The 25098-nt window shown below is 50.4% G+C and overlaps 1 protein-coding gene and 1 pseudogene across 2 annotated transcripts in view; one reads left to right on the top strand and one right to left on the bottom strand.

The window, feature by feature from the left end:
• RAB11FIP3 (RAB11 family interacting protein 3) overlaps positions 1–25098 on the bottom strand; it is a 109715-nt gene that overhangs the window by 36600 nt on the left and 48017 nt on the right. For both annotated transcript variants that reach the window (XM_010338960.3, XM_003928533.4), the window contains exons 3-4: positions 15438–15532; positions 2366–2577 (exon numbers count right to left, since the gene is read on the bottom strand). In XM_010338960.3, the coding sequence (XP_010337262.2) occupies positions 2366–2577; positions 15438–15532 (307 nt within the window). The remainder of the gene's footprint in view (positions 1–2365; positions 2578–15437; positions 15533–25098) is intronic.
• LOC141580681 (small ribosomal subunit protein eS10-like) lies at positions 12227–12820 on the top strand (annotated as a pseudogene).

Genomic DNA, 25098 nt, shown 5'->3' on the forward strand with positions numbered 1-25098 from the left:
ATGAGGTCAGTAGTTCAAGATCAGCCTGGCCAAGATGGTGACCCCGCATCTCTACTAAAAATACAAAAATTAGCTGGGTGTGGTGGCAGGTGCCTGTAATCCCAGCTACTCGGGAGGCTGAGGCAGGAGAATCGCTTGAACCTGGGAGGTGGAGGCTGCAGTGAACCGAGACCGCACACTGCACTCCAGCCTCAGCGACAGAGTGAGACACTGTCTCAAAAAAAAAAAAAAAAAAAAAAATTTTTTTTTAAGGGATTTATTCTGAGCCAAATATGGGTGACTAAGCCCATGAGGCAGGCCCAGGAAATCCTGAGAACATGTCCCCATGGGGATCTGGCTCCAGCTTGGTTTTGTTCATCATGGGGAAATATAAGGCATCCATCATACATGTAAGATGCATGTTAGTTCAGTGAGAAAACATGGGGCAACTCTAAGCAGCCTGACAGGAGGGCTTCCAGGTCAGAAGCAGATGGAAAAATTTTCTGATTGGCAATAGTTTGAAAGAGTTACTATCTAAAGACTTGGACTCAATAGAAAGAAATGATAAGGGGCTGTGGAGACCAAGGCTTTATCAAGCAGATGAGGCCCCCAGGTGGCAGGCAGCAGACCTGAGAAGGTGCCAGACTCCCTCCTGCGTCAGGGAAAAGACCAGGAAGGGAGGAGATTCTCTATAGAGTGCAGACTTTCCCCACAAGAGAGAGTCGTGTAGGGCTGTTCTGAAATGTCAAAGATGTATTTTGGGGTAAAATGCTTTGATTTCTTTCAGGGCCTGCCACCTGTCATGCGATGTTCCACTAGAGCCAGGCTGAAATGCGCGGTGCACTGCTGCTATAAAAAAGTCCACTTTGTCAGACTGTTGAATGTGAATGCTGGTCAGCTCGGCCTGAATTCCAAAGGGGGCGCCTAACAAGGCGTGCCTGACCTCCCCAACCAGGCATAGCCTGAACTAGATTTTCAGGTTTACTGAAGAATGCTCGAGGCTGAGACAGGGGTCCACCAGTTGGTTGAGGGGCTCAGAATTTTTGGTTTACAACTATACTTAAGCATGGTTCGTGGGCCTTTCCAGTAGCACATGGCAACACCTAAAACACTAATTCAGGTAAGCCACCCTACACCTCCCTGATCTGACCGTCTCCCAGACTCTGTCTGCCCTTCCCTCTACTCCAGCCCCAGTAACTCAATATGGGGGCTACAGAAATCTTGAGAGCGGGGGACAGGTAGGTAGAAAACATCCTCCTCAGGGGTGCTGCAAAGGTGACTGGGCTCCAAAACCCTGTTGAGACATTCATGTCTCCTATAATTTCCATCTCTCCTATAATTTCCATCTCTCCAGCTACAGATGCCGAGCAACATTTAAAACCAGTCGTTCTGACAGGGAAGTCAGCTAGGACAGGGCAAGGAGGTGTGGGCTCATCCCAGGAAAGTTGGTCAGGCCTCCATGTGCAAGCCGGGACCCAGGAAGTCTAAAGTCCTGCCTGCCTCGGTGGATCACCTCCCACCCCCACCTCACCCCCGCCAGCGATCGCCATTATCCCTGACTGGACATAAGCTTCCCCACACCCCACCCTGCCATTGTAACTGTTGTTATGATAATGTGAATACTCCTCACCCTACCCCACCATCTTAACTACTCTCATCCTACCTGCCATTGTAACTAAATTTATGGTAAAGTATACTCCCGGCCCCTACCCCGACCACTGTAACTGATCTTACTCTGTAACTTTCCACTGCCCACCCCAAACCTATAAAACCAACTCCTGTCCCACTGCCCTCTGCTAACGCCCTTTTCGGCCTTAGCCCACTTGTACCCAGGTGAATAAACAGTCATGTTGCTCACATAAGGCCTGTTTGGGTGGTCTCTTCATTCAAAGCCCACGTTTTTTTGTTTTTTTTTTGTTTTTGTTTTTTTTTGAGACGGAGTTTCGCTCTTGTTACCCAGGCTGGAGTGCAATGGCGCGATCTCGGCTCACCGCAACCTCCGCCTCCTGGGTTCAGGCAATTCTCCTGCCTCAGCCTCCTGAGTAGCTGGGATTACAGGCACGTGCCACCATGCCCAGCTAATTTTTTGTATTTTTAGTAGAGGCGGGGTTTCACCATGTTGACCAGGATGGTCTCGATCTCTCGACCTCATGATCCACCCGCCTCGGCCTCCCAAAGTGCTGGGATTACAGGCTTGAGCCACCGCGCCTAGCCCTAAAGCCCACGTTTTTAACAGTCAGGAGCTACTGCGGGGCCAAGCCCCACCCCCATGTAATGGATACTAAACAGCACGCACTCCTCCAAGACCCCTATCTGCCCATGAGACACCTCCACAGGGTGCCACATCCCAACAGCCTCTCCAGGAGGCCGGTGGTGAGGTACAGACCTGCCCGGGAGCAGCAGCAGGGCACCATGGTCGGGCTCCTCCATGGCATCCAGGCACTCAGAGGGCACTGCCGAGCCACCAGCGCTGTCTGCGTCCCCTTCCGGTTGCAGCTCAGGGTGCACCAGGGTGCTGGTGTCCTCGTCCGTGAAGGTCTCACACTCACTGTAGGTGCTCTCGGAGCCCATGTACGCGCTGTCCGTCACCTCGTTGGCCTAGGAGAGAGTGCGCCAGCAGTCAGTTGGCACTACGTGGGAAGGGAACTTCGAGGCCCCACACCTGACTGCTGCAAGGCCCGGAGAGGGCAGTGTGGAGGGAGGGGTCTGATGCTGGAAGTCCCAACTGTCTGTAGCAGAGACAGCAGAGACATTACTTAAAAAACAACAATTCAGGTCGAGCGCAGTGGGTCATGCTTGTAATGCCAGTACTTTGAGAGGCCCAGGTGGGTGGATCACCTGAACCCAAGAGTTCAAGACCAGCCTGGGCAACAAAGTAAAACCCATCTCTACAAAAAATACAAAAATTAACCAGGTATGGTGGTGCATGCCTGTAAGTCCCAGCTACTCAAAAGGCTGACAAAGGAGTTTGGGTTTGGAGGTTTTTTTGTGTGGTTTTTTTTTTGAGACAGGGTCTCGCTCTATTGCCCAGGCTGGAGGATAGTGGCACAAGCTCGGTTTACTGCAACCTCTGCCTCCTGCGTTCAAGTGATTATCCTGCCTCAGCCTCCCAAGTAGCTGGAAACAGGCATGCACCATCATGCCCGGTTGATTTTTTATTTTTAGTAGAGACAGGGTTTCACCATGTTGGCCAGGATGGTCTTGAACTCCTGGTCTCCGGTGATCCACCCACCTCAGCCTCACAAAGTGCTGGGATTATAGGAGTGAGCCACCAAGTCCAGCCAGGAGGACCCTTTAAGACCAAAAGCAGTGAGCTGTGATCATACCACTATACTACAACCTGAGTAACAGAAACCCATCTCCAAAAAATTAATTAATTAAAAATAAATACAATGGCCGGCCACAGGCAGATCACCTGAGGTCAGAAGTTTGAGACCAGCCTGACCAACATAAAGAAACCCCATCGCTACTAAAAACACAAAATCAGTTGGGCATGATGGTGTATGCCTGTAATCCCAGCTACACAGGAGGCTGAGAAAGGAGAACTGCTTGAACTCGGGAGGCAGAGGTTGCTGTGAGACAAGTTCATGCCACTGTACTCCAGCCTGGGCAACAAGAGTAAAACTCTGTCTCCAAAAAAAAAGGAAATAAATAAATAAATACATTAAATTAGCTGGGTGTAGTGGCACACACCTGTAATCCCAGCTACTCAGGACGCTAAGGCAGGAGAATTGCTTGAACCTGGAAGGCAGAGATCGCAGTGAGCCGAGATCGCACCACTGGGTGACAAAGTGAGCCACTCTCAAAAATGAAAGTGAAATAAATAAAACAAAATTGAACATTTTTAAAAATGAAAAATAGGTACATGTCTGAGAGCAAAAACAAGGTACTCTGAGTAATTTTTATTGTTGTTAGAGACCGTGTCTCTCTCTGAGGCCCAGGCTGGAGTGCAATGGTATACTCTCAGCTCACTGCAGCCTCAATCTCCTTGGCTCAAGCGATCCTCCCACCTCAGCCTCCAGAGTGGCTGAGACCACAGGCACAAGCTACCATGCCTAATTTTTTGAAATTTTGTACAGATGGGGTTTTGTCACGTTTTCCAGGCTGGTCTTGAGCTCCTGTGATCAAGTGATCCAAATGCCTTGGCCTCTCAAAGTGCTCGAAATGTACAAGTGTAAGGTATTGAGCCTGGCAAAGTAATTTTTTTATTTTTATTTTAATAAAATAGAGATAGGATCTAGCTGTAGCTGGGAACCACCACACCTGGCTCAGCTGTTGTGTATGTATGTATGCATGTATTTATTTAGAATCAGGGTCTCACTCCCAGGCTGGTCTTGAACTCTTCACCTCAACTGATCCTTCCACGCTGCTCAGATTACAGGCATGAGCCATTGTGACTAATTGTTTTTACTGTTTTCTTATTTTTGGCTTTTTGAGATAGGGTCTCACTCCGACCCCCAGGCTGGAGTGCAGTAGTGCAATCTAGGCTCACTGCAGCTCCAAACTCCTGGGCTCAAGCAATCCTCCTACCTCAGCCTCCCGAGTAGCTGGGACTATAGGTGCAAGCCACCACACCCAGCTAATTTTTGTATTTTTTGTAGAGATGGGTGTTGCCATGTTGCTCAGGCTGGTCCCAAACTCCTGAGCTCAAGTGATCTGCCTCCTTTGGCCTCTCAAAGTGCTGGGATTACAGGCATAAGCCACCGCACCCAACTTGTTTTTACTCTTAAGTATCCAGCACCTAGCATAGGACCAGGCATAGGAAGATAGTAAATATTTGTGGATCGCACAAATGAATATAAAACTAAAGAACTATTCAACAGGACATTTTCTTTTTCCAGTTCTTTTTGTTTGTTTTTTGAGACAGGGTCCCATTTTATCACGCAGGCCAGAGTGCAGTGGCACAATCACAGCTCACTACAACCTTTGCCTCTCAGGTTCAAGTGATTCTTGTGCCCAAGCCACCGAAGTAGCTAGGATTATAGGCATTCACCACTGTGCACAACTAACTTTTTATTTATTGATGGGGGCTTGCTCTGTAGCCAGGCTGGAGGGCAGTGGCGATCTCCACTCACTGCAACCTCCACCTTCCAGGTTAAAGCGATTCTACTACATCAGCCTCCTGAGTAGCTAGAACTACAGGCACGCGCCATCATGCCTGGCTAATTTTTGTATTTTTAGTAGAGATGGGGTTTTACCATGTTGGCCAGGATGGTCTTGATCTCTTGACCTCGTGATCTGCCCGCCTCGGCCTCCCAAAGTGCTGGGATTACAGGCGTGAGCCATCATGCCCAGCCTAATTTTTGTATTTTTTGTAGAGACAAGGTTTTGCTATGTTGCCCAGGCTGATCTTGAACTCCTGGCCTCAAGCAACCTGCCTACCTCGGCCACCCAAAGTGTTAGGATTACAGGCTTGAGCCACCATGCCCAGCCAACATTTTCAATTTATAATTTCAAACTTAATGAAAATGAAATTGCTGGTTAGGAAAAGTGGCCAACATTTCATGCCAGAAGACTCTAACAATTTGCAAATAAACAAGATCTCAGAAAAGCTGCAGTCTCAGCAGAAAAAGATGCCCTTTGCACTCTAGTTCTAGTATTGTAAGAAGTAGACAAAGGCTGGTTGCCATGGCTCACACCTGTAATCCTAGCACTTTGGGAGGGCTAGGAGGGCAGATGTTGAGGTCAAAAGTTCGAGACCAGCCTGCCCAATATGGTGAATATACAAGTATTAGCCGGGTGTGGTGGCACACGTCTATAGTCCCAGCTACTTGGGAGGCTGAGGCCTGAGTGACAGAGCAAGAATCCATCTCAAAAAAAAAAAAAAAAAAAAGGAGACCAAGTGTGCTAAGATCTGAGAGGGCTACCAGAGGGCCCCACCCCAGGCTGCACCCACCTGAGCCTCACTGGAAGAGATGTGAAGGGCCAGGCTGAGCTGCCAGGAGTCTGGTGTGGCTTGTGGGAGGCCCTAGTTCCATCTTTGGCCCCTTTATTAAAAGCCGTGTGAGGTCGGGCGCTGTGGCTCACGCCTGTAATCCCAGCACTTTGGGAGGCCGAGGCAGGTGGATCACAGGTCAAGAGATGGAGGCCATCCTGGTCAACATGGTAAAACCCCATCTCTACTAAAAATACAAAAAATTAGCTGGGCATGGTGGCACGTGCCTGTAATCCCAGCTACCTGGGAGGCTGAGGCAGGAGAATTGCTCAAACCCAGGAGAGAGAGGTTGCAGCGAGCCGAGATCGCACCATTGCACTCCAGCCTGGGTAACAAAAGCGAAACTCTGTCTCAAAAAAAAAAAAAAAAGCCGTGTGAGTTTAGACCCGTGACTCAACCATGTGGAGCACTGCCATAAACGGGGGTTATAAATTCTGATCTCACAAGGTGACAGCCTCACCGAACCAAGAGACAACCCAAGAAGGTGCTTTTCAAAGCACATAAATGAGGACTGCAGGGTGCGAGTGTCACTGGTGTGTGGAAAATTCGTGCCAGCTGCTTCTAAAGCCACGAGGGAATAGGGAGTGCTGTGGAGTGTACCTACTCCAGGTGTCCAGTTATGGGACTTACCCTTCCAGGGGAAAATCCAATCTCCCCTAGAATCTAAGGAAGTAATTCATAAAAACCAAGTCATTAAGTATCCACTGTAAAATCCAGAACCAAGAGAGCCTGGTAAGACATTAGGTCTCCTGCTACTCATCATCCCTGGGCAGCTCCCATTCCTGCAGTAAGGCAGGGCCCAGGGCCGACTCAGCAGAGAGCTGGGCTGTCCTGGGCCTGCGGGACTCCAGGCAGGAAAGGCTCAAGTGACCTGGAAAGCAGGCAGGCCCAGGATGTCTCAGAGACTGGGTCAGAGGGGAAAGCATGACAGAGTGGGACGCCAAGCCCAGAGCACAGGCCTGAGATGGTTTGAGGGCAGCTGGCAGCTACCCTAACAGGACTGCACACTCACAAGGGCTTTACTGTCTCAGAGTCATCAGTGACACAGCAGTGACAACTCTAAAGAGTATGGTTATTACAACATCAGGTTCAGCGGTTCATTACGTAGCCTAAATTTTTTTTTTGAGACGGAGTTTCGCTCTTGTTACCCAGGCTGGAGTGCAATGGCGCGATCTTGGCTCACTGCAACCTCCGCCTCCTGGGCTCAGGCAATTCTCCTGCCTCAGCCTCCTGAGTAGCTGGGATTACAGGCACGCGCCACCACGCCCAGCTAGTTTTTTGTATTTTTAGTAGAGACGGGGTTTCACCATGTTGACCAGAATGGTCTCGATCTCTCGACCTCATGATCCACCCGCCTCGGGCTCCCAAGTGCTAGGATTACAGCCTTGAGCCACCGCGCCGGGCTTTTTTTAATTTTTTAGACGGAGTCTCGCTCGGTCGCCCAGGCTGGAGTGCAATGGCATGATCTTGGCTCACTGCAACCTCCACCTCCCAGGTGCAAGGGATTCTCCTGCCTCAGCCTTCCAAGTACCTGGAATTACAGGCGCACGCCACTATACCCGGCTAATTTTTTGTATATTTAGTACAGATAGGGTTTCACCATGTTGGCCATGATGATCTCGATCTCCTGACCTCGTGATCCACCTGCCTCGGCCTCCCAAAGTGCTGGGATTACAGGTGTGAGCCACCATGCCCAGCCTTTTTTTTTTTTTTTGGATAGAGTCTCATTCTGTAGCCTAGGCTGGAGTGCAGTGGTGCAATCTTAGCTCACTGCAACCTCCGCCTTCCAGGTCCAAGGGATTTTCCTGCCTTAGCCTCCCAAATAGCAGAAGGCGCCTGCCACAATGCCCAACTAATTTTTGTATTTTTAATAGAGACAGGGTTTCACTATGTTACCCACGCTGGTCTTGAACTCTTGAGCTCGTGATCCACCTGTCTCAGCCTCCACTCCTCGCGGCTTCAGTGACTGCACCCACCCCTTTATCTGCTCTGGGGTTGTGGACATCCCACTTCCATGCCACCGCTATCCACACTCAGAGCCCCTGGCGGGCTGGATGCCACTGGGGGTTCCGGACAGCTCAGCTCACAGGAGCCACCCGCCTACGCTCTCTCCCCGGTTCAGGCCTGCAGCTCAGCTTCTGCTGCTCAGGGCCTCACCGCATGGAGTTTTCCAGGGCAGCCGTCACCTGCCTTCCAGAGACAAAACATACCTCAAAGCACAGTGCGTGCTCACTCCCTGCCTCCTGGATAAAACACTATGCGACCAACTTTTAATATTTTTACACATTACAAATGTTAAGATGAACTCACTTGAAAATCAAAGTGCATCTTAGAAAACCTTGCTATGTCTAAACGTTACATTCACTAGTTAAGTCCTCCAAATGACCAGTGGACAGAGAATAAGGCCCATGATCAGGGCCATCAGGAACTCAAGTGTGGCCAACACTGTCCCTATCATAGTTCCTTCTTCCCTGAACCTTTCTCCATCACAGAAAAAGGAATATTCCTCTTACCCTCAGATGCTGGGCCGGGCGGCCTCACAGGGGCCTGGCTCTGTGTACAGGTTCCAGAAAGGGCATGCTGCTGGGGATGGGCTCCCCATCGTGTCTCCGTCCCAACCAGGTCACTAGCTTTTCTCAAACAACAACGTCACCCCCTACTTGCTGGTCATGCTGGGGTTTCTGCAAAGCCTGTGTGCTCACCTGGAGGCACATCGCCACCCAGGAGAAAGTTTAACCTGCTGCAGACACGCTCTAATGAGCCTCCTGTTGGTGCTGGCCAGGGAGGGGGAGGCAAAGTTCAGGAAGTGTCCTTGCTGCTTTAACAAATGATTAGTTAGTGCTCACAACAGAGCGGCTTTTGTTTTTGGCTTCCTAAGCTTCTGATAATGGTTTGTACAAAAGACACATTTCGCCATCACTGCACTAAGGCAGCTCTTTGCTCCAGACACTGTGGGTAGTGGGAGAATGAGGGAGGACCGGACGTAGCTTGGCCCAGTGATTCTGTGAGACACACCTTACACTCCCTGACTTTCACTTCACTCTTTGAGAAACCTAGACAAACAGCCCCACCACCCCTGGGCTCCACGTGCTCAGATCCTCAGACATCACTATGCCTGAGAACTCAAGAGGTGCCACAGTCTATCGCCTTCCACTCTTCCCCCCTTACTCAGACACCACAGCAACAACACTCCCATTACAAGCTGCCTGCTGAAAGGATCCTTGGGAAGACATTTCGACCTAGCAGAGCCAGCAGAGCCAGTAACCTTCCCAGCCAGAACAACACAGCTCAACCATTACTTTTTTTTTTTTTTTTTTTGAGACAGAGTTTCGCTCTTGTTACCCAGGCTGGAGTGCAATGGCGCGATCTCGGCTCACCGCAACCTCCGCCTCCTGGGTTCAGGCAATTCTCCTGCCTCAGCCTCCTGAGTAGCTGGGATTACAGGCACGCATCACCATGCCCAGCTAATTTTTTGTATTTTTAGTAGAGACGGGGTTTCACCATGCTGACCAGGATGGTCTCGATCTCTTGACCTCGTGATCCACCTGCCTCGGCCTCCCAAAGTGCTGGGATTACAGGCTTGAGCCACCACGCCCGGCCACAGCTCAACCATTACTAACTGTACCCTTTACCCGACCAACACAGTGGAAGCACTGCAATGCTCCCAGTAAAAAGAAATGGATCTCAGCCAGGCACGGTGGCTCACACCTGTAATCCCAGCACTTTGGAAGGCTGAGGCAGCAGATCATGAAGTCAGGAGTTCAAGACCAGCCTGACTAACATGGTGAAACTTCGTCTCTACTAAAACTGCAAAAATTAGCTGGGCATGGTGGCACATGTCTGTAATCCCAGCTACTCAGGAGGCTGAGGCAAGGGAATCACTTGAACCTAGAAGGCAGAGATTGCAGTGAGCCAAGGGCCTGAGTGACAGAGCAAGACTCCGTCTCAAAAAAAAAAAAAAAAAAAAGAAAAAGAAAAAAAGAAATGTGTCTGACTAGAACCAACTTCACAACATCAATCAATAAAAGGTTTATTTATCTGAAGATCACCAGGGTAGGGTCTCCGAATAGGCTATCTGATGTAACAAACATATTCCCCACTCATATCTTTATTAGGCTTATTTTTTTTTAAGATTATATGATATGCAAGCTGTTTTTTAAAAGAACAATCTTTCCATAAGTTTCACAGTATTTAATTCCACTTTGTGGAAAACTACATCCCACCCTTAAAAAGCAAAGCAAGACATGGAGGAACCGTAAGTGCACATTTACTAACGGAAAGGAGCCCATCTGAAGAGGCTGCATGCCAGATGGTTCGAGCTCCATGACGTCTGGAAAAGGCAGAGCTGTAGAGACACTGAGGATCGGTGGTTGTCGGGGCTGGTGTGGGGGGACGAGCCAGAAGAACACAGGATTTTGTTTTGTTTTTGAGACAGAGTCTTGCTGTCACCTAGACTGGAGTACAGTGGCGCAATCTCAGCTCATTGTAACCCCCGCCTCCTGCGGTCAGGCAATGCTCCTGCCTCAGGCTTCTGAGCAGCTGGGATCACAGGTGTGCGCCACCACATCCAGCTAATTTCTGTATTTTTAGTAGAGACAGGTTTTCACCACATTGGCCAGGCTGGTTTAAAACTCCTGATCTCAATTGATCCACGCGCCTTGGCCTTCCAAGGTGCTGGGATTACAGGTATGAGGCATTGTGCCTTGCCCAGAGCATAGGACTTTTAGGGCAGTGAAACGACTCTGTGGCACATTAACGGTGGACCTGTCATTCTACATTTGTCAAAATATGGAATATACAACATCAAGAGCGAACCCTAATGTAAACTATGAACTTCAGTTAATAACGTATCAGGCCAGACGTGATGGCTCACGCCAGAAATCCCGGCACTTTGGGAGGCTGAGGCCGGCGGATCCCCTGAGGTCGGAAGTTCCACACCAGCCTGGCCAACATGGTGAAACCCCATCTCTACTAAAAATACAAAAATTAGCTGGGTGTGGTGGCGCATGCCTGTAATCCCAGCTACTTGGGAGGCTGAGGCAGGAGAACTGCTTGAAACCGGGACGCGGAGGTTGCAGTGAGCCGAGATCGTACCATTACACTCTAACCTGGGCAAGGAGTGAAACTGTCTCAAAAAAAAATAATAATGTATCAGGCCAGGTGCAGTGGCTCACAACTGTAATCCCAACACTTTGGGAGGCCAAGGCAGGGTATGCTTGAGCTCAGGAGCTGTTTGAGACTAGCCTAGGCAACCTGGCGAAACCCTGTCTCTACAAAAAAATACAAAAAATTAGCCAGGCGTTGTGGTTACTGGGTGTGGTCCCAGCCACTCATGAGGCTGAGACAGAAGGCTCACTTGAGCCCAGGAGGCAGAGGTTGCAGTGAGCCAAGATCGAGATTGTGTCACTACACTCCAGCCTGGGTAATAGAGCAAGACTGTCTCAAATAAAACAAAACAAAACAAAGAATAATGTATCAGTGTTAGAGTAGATCCCTAACTAATGTTTATCACGCCAATGCAAGATGTTCCTCACAGGAAAATTTAGGAGGGTACCAGAATGCTCTACAGTATGTTCGATTTTCTGTGAACCGAAAATTGCTCTAAAACATGAAGGGTACTAATTTTTTTAAGTAAAAAAACTTAAACATTTCCTCCATTCTAAAAAAGAAATTAGGATATAAAAATATGAGAAGGGGCCGGGTGCGGTGGCTCACGCCTGTAATCCCAGCACTTTGGGAGGCTGAGGTGGGCGGATCACCTGAGGTCAGGAGTTCGAGACCAGCTTGACCAATGTGGTGAAACCCCATCTTAAAACAACAACAACAACAACAACAACAACAACAACAAAATGAAATGGAGACTTATTCCAGTCACCACCAAAAAAAAACATAAAAAAAAGTTTGGCCGGGCACGGTGGCTCAAGCCTGTAATCCCAGCACTTTGGGAGGCCGAGGCGGGTGGATCACAAGGTCAAGAGATCGAGACCATCCTGGTCAACATGGTGAAACCCCGTCTCTACCAAAAATACAAAAATTAGCTGGGCATGGTGGCATGTGCCTGTAATCCCAGCTACTCAGGAGGCTGAGGCAGGAGAATTGCCTGAGCCCAGGAGGCGGAGGTTGCGGTGAGCCGAGATCGCGCCATTGCACTCCAGCCTGGGTAACAAGAGCGAAACTCTGTCTCAAAAAAAAAAAAAAAAAAAAAAATATGAGAAGGGTTCACTCTGAAATGTCAGGTTCCACCCTTCTGAAGTGACAAGTGTGAGGCTCGAGGGCCACGCCATTCAGACCACACGGGCCCTTCAGGACAAAATGCACAGCCCTGGCCCCAGCACCTACAGCCACCAGGTACTGATGCCTAAGAAGAACCAGATTGCCATTTATGAACTCCTTCTTAAGGAGGCAGTCATGGTGGCCAAGAAGGACATCCACATGCCCAAGCACCTGGAGCCAGCAAACAAGAATGTGCCCAAGCTTCATGTCATGAAGGCCATGCAGTCTCTCAAGTCCCGAGGCTACATGAAGGAACCGTTTGCCTGGAGACATTTCTACTGGTGCCTTACCAATGAGGGTATCCAGCATCTCCGTGATTACTTTCATCTGCCCGTGGAGACTATGCCTGCCACCCTACACTGCAGCTGTCCAGAGACTGGAAGGCCTAAAGGTCTGGAGGGTGAGCGACCTGCAGGACTCACAAGCGAGGAAGCCGACAGATGCCTACAGACGGAGTGCTGTGCCACCTGGTGCCAGTAAGAAAGCTGAGGCTGGGGTGGGTCAGCAACTGAATTCCAGTTTAGAGGCAGATTTGGTTGTGGACGAGGTCAGCTACCTCAGTAAAATCGGAGAGGATTATTTTGCACTGAATAAACTTGTAGCCAAATAAACTTTAAAAAAAAAAAAAAAAAAGGATAAAATGCATTGATGCCTTCAGTGCCTTGAGTAATGTAACAAGGTATCCATGCCCCAGGGCTGCCACAACAAACTAACACAGACCACAGGGCTTGAAGAAACAGAAGTTTATGCTCTCCGTTCTGGATTTTCTTCTATAATTAATGTTTTATGAGAAAAACTTTAAAGGAAAAGCTATCTTCTCATGACAGACAGGCTGTAATTCTTACATCAGCTACAGAGACATCACTTTGCAAACACAACCAATCCTGCAGCACCCATCTCTCCTGTAGGAAAAGGCATTGGCTTCCAGCCTCTTGGTGATATTCACAGTCAAAGCACCTTGCAGGGCCTGTGACTACGAAAGACACTTAGGTGTCCTCACACTGTCTATTAATTCAACCACTTGCTTAAAATATAACAGCTGCTTATAATGTAGCATTACTTACTCAACACCTTTAACACAATCTATGCTAACGTCAATCACTTATTTTAAAAGTGAAGGTTGGGGCCAGGCAGTGGCTTATGCCTACAATTTCAGCACTTTGGGAGGCTGAGGCAGATGGACGGCTTCAGCCCAGGAGATTGAGACCAGCCTGGGAAGCATGGTGAAACCCTATCTCTACAAAAAATACAAAGCCAAGGTGTTGGCGGGGCTGGTTCCTGCCTAAAGCTCTAGGAGAGGATGCATCTTTGCCCCTACTGGCTTCTGGGAGCTCCAGGAGTTCCCTAGCTGTGGCCAGTCTCTGCCCCCGTCTTCCTAATGTCTTCTCCCTGTGTTTTTGCCCTACTCTTCTGGGACACCTATCACTGGATTTAGAGCCCACCCAAAACCAGCATGATGTCATCTTCAGATCCTTAATGAACTACATCTGCAAAGAGCTTTTTCCAATAAGGTCACAGCCACAGGTTCTGGGTAGATGTATCTTTTGAGAGGCCCCTCTTCAGCCACTGCACCATAAGCAGGATATAAAAAATCAACAATGGGCCCAGCGCGGTGGCTCAGGCCTGTAATCCCAGCACTTTGGGAGGCCGAGGCGGGTGGATCACAAGGTCAAGAGATCGAGACCATCCTGGTCAACATGGTGAAACCCCGTCTCTACTAAAAATACAAAAAAAACTAGCTGGGCATGGCGGCGCGTGCCTGTAATCCCAGCTACTCAGGAGGCTGAGGCAGGAGAATTGCCTCAACCCAGGAGGCGGAGGTTGCAGTGAGCCAAGATCGCGCCATTGCACTCTAGCCTGGGTAACAAGAGCAAAACTCCATCTCAAAAAAAAAAAAAAAAAAAAAAAACCAACAATGCCGTAACAAACCTAAGAGGGGAACAGAAAGACAGATACAAGTGAGAAAGTGTACACAGGCACATGAACGCCCAGCTCCCCAGATGCTGCAGGCCAACAGCTCTGGGTAATACTGCAGGGCTGTGGGTTATCTCTTCATGAAGAAGCCAGGTTCTTCTCAGGGCATAGGAGCTGCCTTCTGGGGTCTTGGGGTCTCCCAGCACGTCCTGCACGCTGCAGACACGTGAGAGGGCTTGACTCCCACCACACATCCTCTGGGCCAGCACCTCACCGCCGCTTCACGTGCAGAAAGAACGCACCAAGACACAGCCGAACTTGGGACCAAGGGTGGGCGCCCTGCCCCAGAAGCTGCAGACCAGCTGATAATCAGGACATAGCTGGAAGGGAGGACCACCCGAGGGGTCTGGGCAGGGTCTGTGTGGGCACAAGTGAAGCTGGCCACCTGAGGTTGACTAATCCCTGGGGCAGCTTCTCAGAGCAAGGAACAGAGTAGAATCCCATGGCTCCCACAGTACAGTGGCAGCCAGAAGTGACTCAAAACCTACCCTCTGGCAGCCTTATCTTTCAAGGAGTCAGTGCTCAGAGGACTGACATGAGAAGCCCAGGCCCCACCGACTGGCAGCTCAGCCTCACTTCCAGTGCCTTTGCTCAGCAGCAGGCTGACCAGAGCTGCTGGCTGCCACCTCCACCTTCCCAGAGCCCCACAAGCGCTAAGGTTCAACTTAATGCATTTTGTGAAGAAGAAAACATTTCTGATGGCAGCCACGTGGCTCTCCTGGAATCCCACCCTCCAGACCAGCAGGCGTGGTTACACTCTGTAGATCACGCTGTGCTCATAGACCCTCTCTGCAGCTGTGTTATGAACACGGGACCCACAGTGACAGGAGACAACACAGCACCGTGACAACCCTGGCTGCATATGAGAGCAGGATGGAGGAAGCCACGCAGGGGCAGGCATTAGTCAGACATCCCCAAACACAGAAAATCATTTGAAAGTTGACAAAAGGAATCCTCCCAAGCTGTCTGCTCCACCTGTGCCTGGCAGTGGTCATGACATCACTGTCCACCCAGCCTCTGCTGGGTGACAGGCCCCGGGGGAGGACTCCTGCCCAAACTGAGGGCGTGTGGGACAGAAAACTATGGGCCTCCTGTCACAGCCAAAGCCCTCAGAGCCCACCAGCCACAGAGCCCCACGGTGCACATAGGCAGGAGGCCCTCCCTCCATGCCAGCTTCTACTGAAGACAGCCCGGGGGCAGGAGGCATGACCTGTGGGGCATAATGGAAGAGGTGGATGCCAGACTTCCCCTAAGCTCCAGGGTGAAAACCACTTGCCTCATAGGTAACGAAGTCATCAAACTCGTCCGGGCAGGCCAGGGGTTCCTCGTCTTGGGCAGATGCAACGCCGCCATAGCGCTGGCCATCGGGATCTGCGGGGAAAAGACCCCATGCTCAGCAGGCCACCCCCAGCCACCTGGTGAGGGGGCCCCTGCTAGCCTTGGGGATCCCTGAGAAGGATGCCCCCAGGGACTGATGTGTGGGAGTTGGGAGCCCTGGGGGGTCAGGACAAGCAAGGTAGTGAGCGTGAGAAATCCAGGGATAGAAGGCAGCCTGGCAGATGGGTCAGAGCCACATCCCCCACGGGAACAAGGCTTCTGGCTAGAATTCTGAGGAGGAAGCACGTAAGAAATTAACTTTTTATTTTTATTTATTTATTTATTAAGAGACAGGGTTTCACCATGTTGGCCAGGCTGGTCTTGAACTTTTGACCTCGTGACTCACCCACCTCGGCCTCCCAAAGTGCTGGGCTTACAGGTGTGCGTTACCGCACCCGGCCAACTTTTTATTTCTCTCTCTTTTTTTTTTTTTTTTTTTATGAGAGGGAGTTTCGCTCTTGTTACCCAGGCTGGAGTGCAATGGCGCGATCTCAGCTCACCGCAACCTCTGCCTCCTGGGTTCAGGCAATTCTCCTGCCTCAGCCTCCTGAGTAGCTGGGATTACAGGCATGCGCTACCATGCCCAGCTAATTTTTTGTATTTTTGGTAGAGACGGGGTTTCACCATGTTGACCAGGATGGTCTCGATCTCTTGACCTCGTGATCCACCCGCCTCGGCCTCCCAAAGTGCTGGGATTACAGGCTTGAGCCACCGCGCCCGGCCGAACTTTTTATTTCTTAAAAGAAATAATGAGCAAGATGTTGAGCTCTGTAAAACTGCTCACAGCCTTAAAGTGTTAGGTTTAAACCTTTAAAAACATTTACATGGGAAGGTGTAGGTATCATGAAATACTATGAAAACACCACCTTTTCCTGGGTGCTGGGCTCATGCAGTTTTCATTTTCTTCTTTTTGCTCATCTTCTGTAATCAATGTTTTATGAGAAAAACTTTAAAGGAAAAGCTACCTTCTCACGACAGACAGGCTGTACTTCCTACATCGGCTACAGAGACATCACTTTGCAAACGTAACCAATCCCGCAGCACCTGCCTCTCCTCCTGTAGGAAAAGGCACTGGCTTTTCCTTTTTTCCAGCCTCTCGGTGATATATTCACAATCAAAGCACCTCCTGAGGCCTGCGAGTGACAGAAGACAGGTGTCCTCACACTGTCTCACTATTCATTCAACCACTTGCTTAAAATATACCAGCTACTTGCAACATAGCAATACTTACTTACCAAGCCTGTCCCGGAACAGGGCTCCCAACCAAGCTGGAGCCTGCTTGCCTGTGAAGCCCACAGATTGTGTTAAAGGTATTGAGTAAGTATTCCACTTATTTTTAAAGTGAAAGTTGGGGCCAGGCGTGGTGGCCTATGTCTGCACTTTGGGAGGCTGAGGCAGGTGGACTGCTTCAGCCCAGGAGACTGAGACTAGCCTGGGCAACATGGTAAAACCCCATCTCTACAAAAAATAAAAAAATTAGGCCAAATGCAGTGGCTCACACTAGTAATCCCAACACTTTGGGAGGCTGAGGTGGGAGGATAATTTGAGGTTAAGAGTTCAAGATAAGCCTGACCTACATGGTGAGACCCCATTTCTACTAAAAATAGTAAAAATTAGCCGGGCATAGTGGTAAACACCTGTAATCTCAACTACTCAGGAGACTGAAGCAGGAGAACCACTTGAACCTGGGAGACAGAGGTTTCAGTGAGCCCAAATGGCACCACTACACTCCAGGCTGGACCACAGAGTGAGATTCTGTCTCAAAAAAAAAAAAAAAAAATTAGGTGGGCCTGATAGCACACACCTGTAGTCTCAGCTACTCTGGAGGCTTGAGCCATGGATACAGAAGATGCAGTTAGCCAAGACTGCAACCACGACTTTCCAGAGCAAGACCCCGTCTCAAAGAAAAAAGAAAACTGGAGATTGGGCATGGTGGCTCACACCTATAATCCCAGCACTTTGGAAGACTGATGCTAGAGGACTGCTTAAGTCCAGGAGTTCAAGACTGACCTGGGCAACATAGCAAAGAGCCAGTGTCTATTAAAAATAAAGGCAGGGCATGGTGGCTCACGTCTGTAATCCCAACACTTTGGGAGGCTGAGGCAGTGGATCACTTGAGATCAGGAGTTCAAGACCAGCCTGGCCAACATGGTGAAGCCCTGTCTCTGCTTAAAAAATCAGCCAGGTGTGGTGGGCGCACACCTGTAGTCCCAGCTACTCGGGAGGCTGAAGCACGAGAACTGCTTGGGCCTGGAGGCGGAGGCCACAGTGAGCTGAGACTGCGCCACTGCACTCAAACCTGGGTGACGGAGTGAGACCCTGTCTCATAAGTAATAAATTTAAAAATAAAAAATTAGGCTGGGCATGGTGGCTCATGCCTCTAATCCCAGCACTTTGGGAGGCCGAGCCGGGCGGATCACAAGGTCAAGAGATCAAGACCATCCTGGCCAACATGGTGAAACCCCATCTCTACTAAAAAATACAAAAATTAGCTGGGCGTGGTGGCGCGCACCTGTAGTCCCAGCTACTCCGGAGGCTGAAGGAGGAGAATTGCTTTAACCCGGGAGGTGGAGGCTGCAGTGAGTCAAGATCGTGCTGCTGCACTCTAGCCTGGCGCCTGGCGACAGAGCAAGACTCGTCTCAAAAGAAAAAAAAAAGGCCGGGCGCGGTGGCTCAAGCCTGTAATCCCAGCACTTTGGGAGGCCGAGGCGGGTGGATCACAAGGTCAAGAGATCGAGACCAACCTGGTCAACATGGTGAAACCCCGTCTCTACTAAAAATACAAAAAAATTAGCCGGGCATGGTGGCGCGTGCCTATAATCCCAGCTACTCAGGAGGCTGAGGCAGGAGAATTGCCTGAACCCAGGAGGCGGAGGTTGCGGTGAGCCGAGATTGCGCCATTGCACTCCAGCCTGGGTAACAAGAGCGAAACTCTGTCTCACAAAAAAAAAAAACAAACAAACAAAAAAAAAAAACAAAAAAAAATTAAATTAAATTACATTTTAAAATGCGAACAGTCTTGCCTGCATTCTCAGCACCAAAACGCGGAACTGAAACCTTTCAAAACACAGCCGAGCGTTTCGGACACAGTGGATGAGAGCTCAGGTTCTGACGGGGGCAAACAATCTGAGAGTCTTGCCCCAGATGGCGGAGCAAGAGACATGAACACAGATGGCGTTTTTATATTCTTGGTAGGAACTAAATACGATTCTCATGTCAGTTTTCTCCGTAAGAACTAAAACAATTTTCAATTAATTGGGAATTTTTCATGTGCATTTATCTTACTCTTCCAGAGCCTGAGGGGTGTGTGGGGGCACAGCAATGGCCTATTTGGAACAATTCCCTCTCTATCTCGTTCTATTCCTGAAACAAGGCCTGTGGCTGTGACGGTGAAGCCTCCTCGTGCTTCCCTGCAAACTAGGTCAGCACATCCTGGTGGCCACTCCCTGGCGCAGACCAGACGGGGCTGACAGACAACACAGGCTGCTGCAGCCACGCTGGTAACAGCTGAAGTAAATGTGGGCTGAAAGGCGGTGGGGTGATCACGTTTTCCTTTTTGAGACAGAGTTTCAATCTTGTCCCCCAGGCTGGAGTGCAATAGCAAGATCTCAGCTCATTGCAATCTCCACCTTCCAGATTCAAGTAATTCTCCCGTCTCAGCCTCCCAAGTAGCTGGTATTATAGGTAAGTGCCACCACGCCTGGGTAATTTTTGTATTTTTAGTAGAGACAGGATTTCACCATGTTCCAGGCTAGTCTTGAACTCCTGACCTCAAATGATCTACCCACCTTGGCCTCCCAAAGTGCCAGGAATACGGGCATGAGCCACCACGCCTCATCCATGTTTTCCTTTCTTCTAAATGCTATGAAATAATTTCAACATCATCTTCGACTTTGTTTTACTCTATTTTCACTCTCCTTCCTAATGAAACATAAATGATGACATTAAATTACACAAAAGCAAAGCAGAGCCTGCAGCCCCAGAGGCCATGTGTCCAATGCCATGGTGGCACATCCTCCCTGAAGCCCCAGCACCCCCCTCTCCCTGAAGCCCCAGCACCCCCCTCTCCCTGAAGCTCCAGCACACCCCTCCCTGAAGCCCCAGCACCCCCCTCTCCCTGAAGCTCCAGCACACCCCCTCCCTGAAGCCCCAGCACCCCCCTCTCCCTGAAGCCCCAGCACGCCCCTCTCTCTGAAGCCCCAGCACCCCCCTCTCCCTGAAGCCCCAGCACCCTCCTCTCCCTGAAGCCCCAGCACCTCCCTCTCCCTGAAGCCCCAGCAACTCTCCCTGATGCCCACCCTACTCTGTGGTCGGCTCAGTGTCCCACTTCTCACACCAGTTCTCAGGGATGTCCCACCACCTCTTCAGGAGCTTGGGGCTGGAGACAGAATCGTGAGGACTGCCTCTCACCTCCTCCTTCTGACCCTGCCTCCGTCAGGCCCCCAAACATGCACAGTGCAGCCCTGCTGGGATGCTGCCTACCCATTCGGGACATTCTGAGAGGCCTCCCTGTCCCTCTACCTCCCTAGCTCCCGTCTCAGTTTGTGGTCTGTCTCCCACCAGGAAGCCAGCTCCCAAGGACACTTCCGTTTCATGCTAGGTCGCAGAGCCTGGAACAGGCTGGTTCAACAGCACTCATGGGCCTGCTGCCCCATGTGTCGCCATCAACAGTCCTCACAAGTCCCAGCTGTGCTCTCCCTCAGCTGCAGCTACCTCCACCAGCTTGGCTCGAGCTCTCCTGCAGTGAAATAGGAGTGCCCTGGCTGGCTCATGATGACTAGCTCACTGTCCCATCAAGTAGACAGCCAGAGGAGCCCTCCCAGGCCCATCTATCCACTGCTGGGAAGGAGAGAGGGGTGCCCCAGCTGTTGTGGGATTGGTCCAGGTGAAGGCAAGGAGGGAGGAAGGGGACAGTGTCTGGGAGAAGGCCCACCTTGGTGTGTCAGGTGGCTGGCAGAAACATCTGGAGATGGGCTGTCCTCGGACGATCACTGTCTCACCTCTTCAGTCACTAAGCCAAGATGCCAGCAACCACAAGGCAGCCACAGTCCACGGCTAGCAGCCCCCAGGCTTCCCAGACAGAGTATCATGCTGTTCGAGAGCAGCAGGCTGGGATGGAGGCTTCATTTTGCTAGGTGGGCGTCTCTGACCCCAGGAAATGGGTCTGCTGGGAGGACACCCTGACTCCTGAGCTGAGAGTGGGCACCTTCCAAGCCAAGGCCTCCTGGGAACCTCTAGAGCTGAACCTGCCCTATTTCAAGTTAGCCACGGTCCACAGGAATAGATCAACCCCCAGCCGGTGGAGAGAACCATGGACCCAGGTGGCTCCCTCCCGCCCAGACCATGGTACCCGGGGCCACTGCTCTTCCTAGCGTTGACCCTGCAGAGGGATCTGAGCACCTCACCTGCCCAAGCCTACAAAACGCCCATCTTAACTCTCCATAACAGGTTGTATCCTTGACCCCTGAGAAAACATATCTCAACCCAAATCTCCTGCAGGCTACCCTCGGTTACAGGCCCAGGAACGCGCGCTGACAGCCACATTGTACAGAGCAAGTTTACCCTGTGACAAACCAAGACCAGCACCCACTGACTGGCCAGGGCACTGAGTGCTCTCAGTCCTTGTGGCACTGAGGAAATGAGTTATCTGTAACATTTATAACAAAATGAGCAGTCACAACAAAGACTTCCCAGTTTTATACAAAATACATAGAGTCACAGTCCTGTTCGCTGTGATTTCACACATGTGGCTGTCACTAGAAAATGAACCACTGCTGGCTGGGCACAGTGGCTCACGCCTGTAATCCCAGCACTTTGGAAGGCTGAGGCGGGTGGATCACTTGAGGTCAGGAGTTTGAGACCAGCCTGGCCAACATGACCAAACACTGTCTCTACTAAAAACACAAAAAATTAGACGAGCGTGGTGGCGCAAGCCTGTGGTCTCACCTACTCAGGAGGCTGAGGCAAGAGAATCACTTGAAACTGGAAGGTGGAAGTTGCAGTGAGCCAAGATATCATGCCACTGCACTCCAGCCTAGGCGACAGAGTGAGACTGCATCTCAAAAAAAAAAAAAAAAAAAAAGGGAGCCAGTGCTGAGAGGCCGTGGCTACTAACAGGCCACCCACAAAATACAAAACTTTTGTATTTTTTACAGGATCTCCAAATGTTGCCCAGGTTGGTCCACTCCCCTCTAAACTCATATCTACTTCCCTCTGTTTTTTTTTTTTTTTTTTTTTGAGACAGAGTTTCGCTCTTGTTACCCAGGCTGGAGTGCAATGGCACGATCTCGGCTCACCGCAACCTCCGCCTCCCGGGTTCAGGCAATTCTCCTGCCTCAGCCTCCTGAGTAGCTGGGATTATAGGCACGCACCACCATGCCCAGCTAATTTTTTGTATTTTTAGTAGAGACGGGGTTTCACCATGTTGACCAGGATGGTCTCGATCTCTTAACCTTGTGATCCACCCGCCTCGGCCTCCCAAAGTGCTGGGATTACAGGCTTGAGCCACCGCGCCCGGTCCCCCTCTGTATTTTCTAAACAGTATTTTTTACAGGATCTCCAAATGCTGCCCAGGTTGGTCCGCTCCCTCTAAACTCGTATATACTTCCCTCTGTATTTTCTAACCAATCCCCATGAGATGCCCTGCCACCCTACACTCTGCCGCGTTTCCCTTCCTCCAATCCTCCAGAACACTTACGTCGCCATCTTTGGTTGCATCAATATTCAATTTAATTATTATGACTATGTAAAATATGGTTTGTGGCTGGGCATGGTGGCTCACGCCTGTAATCCCAGCATTTAGGGACGCCGAGGCAGGTGGATCACGAGGTCAGGAGTTCAAGACCAGCCTGGCCAAGAAGGTAAAATCCCGTCTCTACTAAAAACACACACAAAAATAAGCTGGGAGCAGTGGCAGGCACCTGTAATCTAGCTACTCGGGAAGCTGAGGCAAGAGAATCACTTGAACCTGGGGGCGGGAGGTTACAGTGAGCCGAGACCGCACCACCGCATTCCAGCCTGGGTGACAGAGTGAGACTCCATCTCAAAAAAAACATATATATACGGTTTGTTACTGGGCCGGGAAGTATTCTTGAAGCACAGGCTCTCTCACTCCACTTCATGTTTTTCATGGAAGTGGTCATTGCCGCCTGGTGTCTTGTACTTGGCCTCCATGCACCCATCTCAGCCCCGAACAGAGGCCTCTCTGATGACAGCCAGTTCTGGGGGTCCCCAGCCTCCCTCACCATCAATCTAGAAGCCTGCACCCAGTAATCCTTGACTTAAGGGTGAAGATGAAACACAGCTACACAAAACAAAAATGACAAAGCTGCGAGCTTCATCAGGGGCTTTTCTCCTGCCTGCGACAGACCAAGCAGACGTGAGAGTCTCCAGGTGGCACCTACGTAAACTCAGGGGACCGATGGCTAGAAAGAAGTGTCCTCTCACACATGCCCATCACATGAATAAAAACCACCCAGCCACGAGGCCACAAAACCAACCCAACAAATACCAAAGCACCAGTGTCAGAAAGATCACATTCTTTATTACACACAAAATTCGGTTTGGAATTAATGGCAAAATTTTTTTCGTTTTTTATTTATTTTTGAGACAGGGTCTGTCACCAGGCCGGAGTGCAGTGGCGCAAACACAGTTCACTGCAGCCTCCACCTCCTGGGATGAAGAGACGCTCCCACCTCAGCCTCCCAAGTAGCTGTGACTACAGGCGTGCGCCACAATGCCCGACCACTTTTTTACTTTTTGCACAGCCAAGGTCTCACTATGTTGTTCAGGCTGGTCTCAAACTTCTGGGCTTAAGTGATCCTCTCACCTCAGCCTCCCAAGTGCTGGGATTACAGGCATGAGCCACCATGCCCAGCCAATGACAGGACTTGAAAATTCATTTAGAAATTAAGATAGCATTGAAATAACTAACTGATGCATCAAAGAAGAAAACATGATGGATTGTTTTTTTTGGAGACAGAGGCTTGCTCTGTCGCTCAGGCTGGCGAGCAGTGGCACGACCTCGGCTTACTGCAACCTCCGCCTCCTGGGTTCCAGCAATTCTCTGCCTCAGCCTCCCAAGTAGCTGGGATTACAGGTGCCCGCCATCATATCTGGCTAATTTTTATATTTTTAGTAGAGATGGGGTTGCATCATCTTGGCCAGGCTGGTCTTGAACTCCTTACCTCATGATCCACCTGACTCAGCCTCCCAAAGTGCTGGGATTACAGGTGTGAGCCACCATGCCTGACTGGATTTTTATTTATTTTTTATTTTTATTTTTTGTAGAGACAGGATCTCAAAATGTTGCCAAGGCTGGTCTTGAATTTCTGCCTTCAAGCGATCCTTGCATGTTGGCCTTCCAAAGTGCTGGGATTACAGGTATGAGCCACTGTGCCTGGCCCATAATGGATTTTTTAAACTAAGAGGAAAAAGCTTACACCTAGACTCTCCCTAGAGCTAACCAGTGAACCAGTCAGAGGATAAACTCATCCCTGAGGGTCATGGCACAGCTGCCATGTCCCAGGGGTAACCTGAAGAGAATGGGACTTTCCAGAAGGCCGAGACAGAGGACCTGCAGCAAGCCTCAAGGCACGGGATTCGAGATGCCAAATTCTCACAAAGCCACTACTGAAAGCTTTGTGCAGAAGGACGAAACTTAAATAAACTTTTGAAGTACACACCTATACTCAAAAAATGTTACTTAAGGGTTGCAGTGTATCAGTTAGACCGAGAGTCACAGCCCCATCAGCTTCAACCTCCTGGTACTCACTCTGCAGACTCTGAGGTCTCCTGACTGCCCTCTCTCTTCCTCCCCCTTCTCCTGCCAATGCTGTCTCCTGAGGGTCTGTGGCCACCTGCTCTGCAAGCCCCCTTGACCCAGAGCTTGCCTGCATAATCCTCTCAGCCTCCAGGGCTGGCAGTCTCTCTCCACCCTCATCTTGGGCCCCTCGCCCTACCTCAGGATGACTTCCTCACCAGGGCCAGGTGGTCTTCACCTGGTTGTCAGGGTATCCTTTCTCCCCTCCGCCTCTCCTCAGAAAGGGCTGCCTACCTAGAGCTGGGCTGCGTGGTTGCCATCTCAGCCCCAGCCTGCTACGTTGACAGTGCCAGCACCTCACCCATTTGTCCTCCTGCTGCCGCCTGCTGGCCTTGCTCTGGTGCTGGTTCACCACAGAGGCCTTGGGGCCAGCCTAGCACAGAGGCCATGCTGGTCCCATAACATGTTCATGGGTGAAGGAACACAGTCGAATAAAGAGTAATAAACGGGAGACAATACACAGCACGTTCCCCAGAGCGATCTAGGGACTTGGCATTTGAGAAAACACAGCACCTTAGAGACACCGTCAGGCAATCATTTTGTGGAGGAGACAGACAAGACCTGAGGTCCAAGGGCACCCGTCAACCTGACTGCACCTGCCGACTCGGCAGGCCCCAGCCAAGGTCTGAATTCTCCTACACGTGCAGGAAGGAGGGAAAAGAGCCTGCCACTGTCACTACTACACCAGCTGGCCAAAGATGAGGAAATGAGGCCTATGCAGAGCTTCAGAGCTTGACTT

This window comes from Saimiri boliviensis, chromosome 12 (genome assembly GCF_048565385.1).
Source record: "Saimiri boliviensis isolate mSaiBol1 chromosome 12, mSaiBol1.pri, whole genome shotgun sequence".
Taxonomy (NCBI): Eukaryota; Metazoa; Chordata; class Mammalia; order Primates; family Cebidae; genus Saimiri; species Saimiri boliviensis.